The 9,221-nt window shown below is 50.7% G+C and overlaps 1 protein-coding gene across 1 annotated transcript in view; it reads right to left on the bottom strand.

Moving 5' to 3' along the window:
• The window catches only part of LOC126419671 (xanthine dehydrogenase-like), a 64,136-nt gene extending 55,183 nt beyond the window's left edge, over positions 1 to 8,953 (bottom strand). Inside the window, exon 1 of the mRNA XM_050086858.1 lies at positions 8,876 to 8,953. Within this exon, the coding sequence (XP_049942815.1) occupies positions 8,876 to 8,953 (78 nt within the window). The remainder of the gene's footprint in view (positions 1 to 8,875) is intronic.
• Between the last annotated feature and the right edge of the window lie 268 nt (positions 8,954 to 9,221).

A 9,221-nucleotide genomic window follows, 5' to 3' on the forward strand; every position in this document is an offset into this window, starting at 1 on the left:
TTTTGAACCCCATTTCTGGCACATTCTTCTTTGTCACCCACACCCTTAAACTATTGTACTGCACTTTACACAAAAATTATGCAAACTGACCTAGTGTTCTGCACTTAACGTGATGTTGTGCTCCATGTCACCCACTCATGCACTCTCTCCCCTTAACTAATGTAATACTAACACCACATTGATACAAAAATTTTAGGCAAATTAATTAAATAGATATTCTTCACATTATGAGGTAGTTCGTTTTATTTGCAGCATACCATTGGTCAGTGAAATTGATGGAATATAGTTTAAACAAAATATCACTAGTAAAAAACACATCCCACTACCTGACGCTTGACAGTGATGCTGCTGACTCCGCATGTGCCACCAGGAGTTGGGGTGCACCAGCGGCCCCCGTGAAGTGAAGGTGTGACTATCAGCTGCCGAGCCATGCACAGGTGTCCGTTCGGGTCACGCAAGCATGAGGTGGTGGCAGGCCATTCGTACTTGACACCTGAGAGATTCCTATCGAAATACATGTTCAGCTAAGCACCATTGCTGGTGCAATGACGCATAGCTGCAGGTCCAGTACTGGGAGATATTTGCATGGCAGCCAAAAGGTTCTCAGTGTTATACCAACATCACGTGTCTATGTAAATAACAGTCAAGTCCCCCCACTGGACGCACTATAGAAATCTGTTGCAATGCTTCCAAGAATAACACAGCCTGCATTGTTCCTAGCAATCCTAATGGCACATGTGAGCTGTGTCTAGCCATGCACACATGAATACCTACCCAGTGTGGCTGACGCATCACCATGAAATGTTTGTCCTGTTGTCAACATACATCTCAGAACATTAAACGTTCTCACCGCTAAAAACCTTCATCATGTCTGTGCACACCCGCGAAAACAGCGTTAGTCATAAAAGCATTCTTGTTGTTTGAAAAGAGAGCACTGTCTAAGCACAGACAAGAGGAAATCAGAACAATCATGTGAACAAAAGCTGAAGCACTGTCTTGCAGAAGAGAAAAATTATGGGAAATTTTGGTAACCTTCAGCTACTGGTCTGGAGATGTCCCAATGCCACAGCGGTGGATGAGTGATGGCGCACCCACTAGAGATGGATGGTCTGTTTCAGTTTGTCTTTGAACGCTCGCTTTCTCAGAACTTTCGGTAGATACCCTGTCTCCATTTTGTCCAAATCAGTTTGTAGACACTCCAACATACTGGCACAAAGCACGTCTTGTGAATGAATGGAGCATTATGACTGGCTCTTATTGAATTCACCCACCAAACTACTGATACTGGCAGTGTGGGAGCACTGTCCGCTTTCTTTTTTTTTTTTTCATCCTGCAGGCGAGACATTCAGCGGCAAAAACTATTTTCTACAGGTTACCATATTGCACTGACAATTAAACCTTGTGAAGTGGCCTACAGATAGTCAAATATGGAAAGACCCTTACTCAGTTACACTGCAGTGCCACTGAGGATGGGAGGTTAAGTATTAGAGCGTGAAACTGATTTCCCACCCGGCAATATATCACCACATACCATGTCAATGTAGTAAACATACAATTCGTATTCTGCGCCATACAAAATCGCACCTAGTACATCATTCGTATAGCTATTGATCGCCGGACACTGATACATACACTGCAAAGACAGAAGCATATGCACGTGCACCATAGGTACTAGATATTTCCCATGAGATCGGGTGATCATGCACTCCCTACGTGTGACCAGAGTGCCCTCAATGGGTCAAAGTCACTATCAGAACTGTTGTATAAAGTCTGGGTCAACTCCCCTCAGCACAAAGACGTTACTGTTTTTTGGTCCTGACCTACTTGATTGATTGCTTGCTTTTCTACACTCATCTCCAGTCTGTTATTACAAGAACATATGTACTTTCACATGGTTTTTCAGAATATCGTACCATTTTCGTGATACTTCTCAATATCAAGCACATAGCAATATCGTTGCATATCAGTATCGCTCGTGCAACATATTTCCGAAGATATAGACCGGAAATTATTTCTCTAGAAACCTGAAACTTCAGCCAGGTGGAGAGTGCTGACCTTTACGTGAAAACTCAAAAAAAATGGAGGAGAGTGATGTTTCCACTCGCGAATACCGATGTTGGTGACATAACAGATTCCAAATCATCCCTATAATTTACAAAGTCAACTAAGGTGTATCTCATGTCTAGAGAACCTGCAATCGTGTCTTCCACCTGTCTTTCATCAGCTAGACGTGAAATCTACAACTAAATAAAGGCGCGAAATGTGCAGCCACACGTCCATATTGAATCTTCTCAAATTTTCCACGCGATCACTAAAGCTGTCCAACATAATACAGAGGATTAGTTCGGTAGTCGGTTTTCTAGAGGACGACATGGTTAAGTAAGTTACATTCCTACACAACAACAGGCCTCTCCATTAGGACAACTCCTACCGTTAGCTGGAAACGTGAATCATTCCCACCACAGACCACTGGCGCGGCACGCCAAGCACACATAGACAGAATCGTCCTAGGAAAAAACCTGTCCTCATATATATATTTTATCCTTGTACTTTAATTAAATATTATGATTGTGGTCTCAATTGGACGACATTCGACAATGAGCTAAGTATCAGAAATACACCCTGCCGACAGCTGTGGCTCTGGAAATAGAAATACCTGTACCATTCTTATGACTTGACATACTCTTCCCTTTGCTACCACAGTATTCCACGTCAAATCCATACCTTCCTTACGACTGCACATGTCGGAACACACACACACACTTTATAAGCCTGATGTTCATGACAAACCTATCACGCACCTCCTACTACTAAGTATAATACTTGGCCAATAACTGATTGCCGGTGATACGAAATAATACTGACCGAAAATCAGTGATGGGTGGACATGTCTCATAAGCTTTTCTTGCAAGTGGTACCACTGTATATTAGAGAGACGTAATCGCCTTACAAACTGCCAGATGTTAAAAACCACGACCATATTACTATCAAAAGCAGTCTTGGGTCTACAGGTCCACACAAGCATCCATGTTAATAGCTATACCAGTTTTATAAATCGAGATATGGCACTACCTCTGAATGAAGTGGTTTTTCCAGACAAATACTGGAACACTGAATATAGACCGACAGTGCAACCTTGTGATAAAATTACCGAAATTAGAAACTGATTTGACTAAGGAACGTGGTATGAATCTGGTATTTGCAACTCCCTCATGCTGCTGCTAGATATTTCTCCAGTGTCTGTAATGCATTTTGTCTCGATGACATGTCAGAAGTTCTGCGATATATCCACTGAGTTATAGGCGATGGTTGATTGAGAAGGATCACAAAAAGTAGCTGATGGCGTGCTGATTGAGGTCGTAAGAAATGTACACTGGCTTTTCAGATCTCTAGTGCTACGCTTTCGGTAGAAATGATATCTATGATTTGGAATCAAGTCTTTCTAAACTGACATTAACACATTCTGATCCACTGCCTCTTGCAGAAAAGTAGACATTGCACAGTGTAAATCATGTTGTTACTGCTACTACCATAGCACACCACACACACACACTGGATGATTTGAAATAAAAGACAGTTACAACATAAGGAAACTGGAAGAGCTTGGTGGTGTTGTGGAGAGTTTCCAAACTGCTGTCTGAAGGTGGTTGATGAGCTCTACGTTTAAACTCATCTGTCACAGTGATGGAATAGCTGATGGCTCTGGATTCCATTTGACTAAATCCACATATTGGAACAAGATGGAGACAGGATATGTACAGAAAGTTCTGAGAAAGCAAGTGTTCAAAGACAAGTTTAAGCAGACGATCCATCTCTCGTAGGGATGCCGTCACTCATCCACCACTGTGGCATTGGGACATCTGCATACTGAAAATTCCCATTACTTATCTCTTCTGTAAGACAGTGCTTCAACTTCTGTTCGCGTAATTGTTCTGATTTCCACCCGTCTGCGCTTAGACAGTCCTCTCTTTCCAAACAACGAAAATGCTTTTATGATTAACAGTGTTTTCACGAGCGTGCACAAACATTATGAAAGCTTTTAGCGGTGAGAACATATAATGTTCTGAGACATATGTTGACAACAGGACGAACATTTCACGGTTTTGGGACTTGGCTGTTATTTACACAGATATGTGATGTCGGTATAACACTGAGAACCTTATGACTGCTATGCAAATGTCTCCCAGTGCTGGATCTGCAGCTATGCGTCATCATGCCAGCAACAGTGCCTAGGTGAACATGTACTTCGACAGGAATTTCTCAGGTGTCAAGTATGAAAGGGATGCCACCACCTCATCCTTGTGGGACCAGAATGGACATCTGTTCATTGCTCATCACTTCACAGGGGCTGCCGGTGCACCCTGACTCCTGGGAGTACGTGCGGAGTCGGCAGTGTCAGTGTCGAGCATCGGGTGGCGGGATGTGTTTTCTTGGTTCAAATGGCTCTGAGCACTATGGGACTTAACAGCTATGGTCATCAGTCCCCTAGAACTTAGAACTACTTAAACCTAACTAACCTAAGGACATCACACAACACCCAGTCATCATGAGGCAGAGAAAATCCCTGACCCAGCCGGGAATCGAACCCGGGAACCAGGGCGCGAGAAGCGGGAATGCTACCGCATGACCACGAGCTGTGGACGATGTGTTTCCTACTAGCAATCTTTTGTTTAAACTATGTTCCATCGATTTCAGTGGTATGCTGCAAAAAAAAAAAAACTACCCCATGCATGTGATGAATATCGATTTCATTAATTTGCTTTTTCTTTTTTTATATCAATGTTTCCATACATTCCATATATTGCCTTGAATCAACTAAATCGTGTTGCTTTGCCTCACCTTGCTTTGCCTCATCTCACCTCACTTCACACTGCCTCGCCTCACCTCACCTCTCCCTGCCTCACCACTGCCCACCTCGCTCTCCCCTCACCTCACCTCAAAATGCCTCGTGCCTCACCCAGCACCTCACCCAGTGAGGGCACTGCACCTCGCCATGAGCCTCTTCCCGCACCATGCCCCGCACCTTGCCTGGAACCCCGGCCTGATCCCCACTCCACGCTACATTCCTGAGTACGCTACAAACTGAAACTCCCCGCCCCAGCCCGCCCCTTGCCAACCCATCCCACCATGCCCCACCTGCGTCGACCCATGCCTCACGTCCTGCCAAATCTGACGCCTTGCCTTGTGCTATGCCATGCATCATGCCTCATGCTTTGCTTCCCCTCTCGCTGCACCTTGCCTCACTTCACCTCGAGTTGACTCGCCTTGCGCCAAGCCTCACCTTGTGCCTCAACTCATGCTTGCTTCGCCTCCCACCTTGCCTCGTCCTTCACCATACCTCTCACCTTGACCCTCATCTCGCCCCTCACCTCCCATCACACTGCCTCGCATTGACTTTTGTGCCAAGCCTCCCTTGTGCCTCGCCTCATGCCTTGCCTCACCTCGCCTCACCTTGCCACACCTCACCTCGCTTCGTCTCACCTCATCATTCCTCAGCCTACCTCACTTCCACTTGACACCTGCCATGCATTGCACTTCGCTTTCCACCTTGACTCGCCCCTCGCCTAACACCACACGTCGCCCCTGGCCTCGTCAAGCCTCATGCCTCAATGAAGTCCTCCCTTTGCCTCACCCCCGTCTTGCCCCTTACCTCGCCTTGCCATTTGTCACAGCTCATCTCGCACCTCACCCCTGCCTCACTCTTTGCCTTAATCCTCATCTCACCCCTCGCCACACCATTTGCCTTGCCTCACACCTAGCCTTGTGCCTCACCTTGCCCAATTTCCCCTCACCTCACCTTGTCACCTTGTGCCTCATCTCTCACCTCGCCTTGGCCTTTGCCTTGCCTCATGCCTCATCTCGCCCTTCTCCTCACCCGTCCTCGCCCTGTGCCTCACCTCATACCTCGCCTCATGCCTACCCTTGCACCTCGCTTCCCACTTTGCCTCTTCCTCTGTCCCGCCCTTCACCTTGCCTTGCCATTCGTCTCGCCTTGCACCCCGGCCCTGCCTCAACCTTCACATTAAGCATCACCTCTCCCCTTGCCAAATCTCACACCTCTAATCACGCCTTGCGTCCTGCCTCACCTCGCACCTTGCTTCCCACTTTGCATCACCACCCGCCACCCCTCACCGCCATTCGCTCTTCAATCACATTGAACCTAGCCTGAAGTTGTTTTCCTTTGACTTGCCATGCACTTTGATTTGCCTGGCCCCTCGCCTTGCCCCTGCATCCCCTCTTCGTGTCCCACACTTGCCCACTCGCCATGCAGTGCGGCTCTCCTCATGCCTCGTCTTGCTCCTCACCTCACCTCACCTCACTTTGCCACCTGGTCTCGTATCTCACCACACCCCTTGCATCACCTTGCCTTTCAACTCACCCCTCATATCACCCCTCACCATGCCCATTGCCTCACCATGACCCACCTCGCCTTGCCTCGCCTCATCTCTCACCTTGCCTCTCTGCTCACATCAGGTCATGTCTCGCCCTTTGCCTCGATATGCCTCCCCTTGCCTTGCCCAGCAAATGCCGCACCTCGCACCATGCTCCACATCCTGCCCCCAACTATGCACCCAGCGCTGCATCATTCACTGCACCTCATCTGAAGTCCCAGTCCACGCCTCGCCCTGCTGTGCCCTGGCCCAATCTGCCCAAGCACTGAACTGGCCTGCCACATCCCACCCCTCCCCATACCACCACTTCTCGCCCTGCCCCAGACACGCCCTCTGGCCCATCCCCTGCCCCACACCCCAGCCCATATCGTTCCCATTTCCCAACTGCACTGTACATTGTGCAATGCTCCACCACCCACCTGTGGCATGAGCTGCACACCCACTACACCCGATTCCCAGTCCACCATCCTGCAACCTGCCCTGTGCCTCACACCGCACTTCACCAATCACCATACAAAGCCTCCATCCCGCCACCCACACTGCACCGACCATCCCAAACCACCCTGCCCTTCCCTGCCATGCCTCCCTCGCATCTCGCCTTGTACCCGATGTTGCATCTCCCCCCACACCACGCTTCACACTGCACCCCACGACTTGCCCCACGCCTGTCCCTGCACCACGCCCCTCTCCTTGCCCTGTGACCAGCACTTAGCCAACACCTTGCCTAGCCACACAGCAGCTCTTGCCTCGTGCCTCACTCTCACCTCGCCTCTCACCACACCTTGCACCTCGACTCGCACCTCGCCTTGACCCATGCCGTGCTTCACCTCACCTCGCCTAGCCACGTGCCTCACCTTGCCTCAGACTCGCCTAGCCCTGCACCTTGCCTCACCTTGAATCTTGCCTCACCCCGCACCTCACACTACTTCTCACCCCAAGTTTCTCCTCGAATCACACCTGCCCACGCCTTCCCCAGCACCCCACTCCACAACCTGCCCCGCCCCCCCGCGACACCCAACCCCACCCTGAACTGCCCTGCATCACAATACCATCGCCCCTCCCACCACCCCAATGCTGGCATCCCCACTGCCCCACGCACCACACCACGTCCCACACTGTGACATGTACCATTGCCTGCCACATGCCACATTCCACCGCACACCCCGCTTCCCATGCCGTTACACACCTCACTCCACCCCGTCATGCAACACCTAGCCCCCCCCCCCCCGCCCGCCTGCCTCATGCCTCACCTCATGCATCAGTACACACCTTGCCTTGCACCACATGCCTCATATCATGCCTCCCTTGACCCGCTCCTTGCCATGCCCCATGCCCCACTTCACACTGGACCCCTCGGCTCACAGTGCCACACCCCCCACTTCAACCTGCACTGGGTCATGCCACGCCCTATGCCTCGCCTTGACACACCTGGACTCTTGCCTAGCAACTCGCCTTGCACTTCACCTCATGCCTCACCTTACCCTGCTCCTCTCCCTGCACCTCAACTCACACCTCATTTCACCTCACCTCACCTTGCTTTCCTCCCTTGCCTCACCTCGACTGGCATTGCACCTTGCTACGCCTCAGCCCACTCCTGGCCTTGTGTCTCAACTTGCCTCACACCTCACCCTGTGCCTCACCCTGCACCTTGTCTCACGCATTGCCTCATGCATTGCCTCACGCATTGCCACACCTCGTGCCTCACCTTGCTAGCCACACCTAAATTCTTCTTGCCTTGCTTCGACTCATGCCTCTTTTGCACCTCACATTGTCCCTCATCATGCCCCTCACCATGCCTCACCTTCGCCATGCCCCTCACATTGTCCCTTGCCTAGCCTCGCCTCACCTCGCATGGCCTCACCCCACCTTGTGCATTGCATCACCTGACACTGCCTCAAATCACATCACCACACCTCTCCATGCCCCTCACCTCACCCCTAGGTAATAACCTTGCCTTGCCTCATGCCTCGAACTCCACATGGCCTCATGCCTTGCCTCGCCTCCCCTCACCACACCTCGCCTCATCTTGCCACGTCTCACCTCCCTTTGCCTCGCCTCGACTCGCCTCGCCTCGCACACCTCGCATCTTTTGCCTTGCCTCATCTCATTCGCCCTAACCCTCGTGCCTCGCCTTGTGCTACACCTCACCTTGTGCCTCGCCTCTCGCCTTGCCTCTCCTCATGCCTCATATCACTCCTCTCACCTTAGTTTGTAGCTCACCTCGCACCTTGCCTCACCTCGCCCCTGCCATGCTTCAAGGCTCAACTCGTGCCTCGCCTCCTGTCTCATTTCGCCTTGCCTTACCTTGCCTCACATCACCTTGTCTTGCCCCTTTGCCTTACCTTGTCACTCGCCACTTCTCACACCTCGCGTGCACCACAACCCACACCTCGCCTCATCACACCTTGTCTCCCACTTTGCACCACACCTTGCACTTTGCCTTGTATCTCATCTTGAACCTCGCCTTGCATCTCACCACTCACCTCGTCACTCACCATGCCCATCATCACACCTTGTGCCTTGACTCGTGCCACACCTTGCCTCTCATTGCCTAGCCTCATGCCTCTCATTGCCTCGCCTCATGCCTCACCTTGCCCCCCACCACACCTCACATCTGGTCTCGCCTGGTGCCTCAACCCATGCTATACTTGCCTCACACCTCGCCCTGTGCCTAGCCCCTCTGCATGCACCTCACCTTGCTTCTCACCACTCCCATTGCCGAGCTTTGGCTCTCGTCACCTCCCTCACTTCACACCACATCTCGCCTCGCCTGCCTCGCCTCATCTCATCTCACCTAACCTTGGCTTGCCTTGCCTCTCTTAGCCTCAC

Source organism: Schistocerca serialis, chromosome 9 (genome assembly GCF_023864345.2).
Source record: "Schistocerca serialis cubense isolate TAMUIC-IGC-003099 chromosome 9, iqSchSeri2.2, whole genome shotgun sequence".
Classification (NCBI taxonomy): domain Eukaryota; kingdom Metazoa; phylum Arthropoda; class Insecta; order Orthoptera; family Acrididae; genus Schistocerca; species Schistocerca serialis.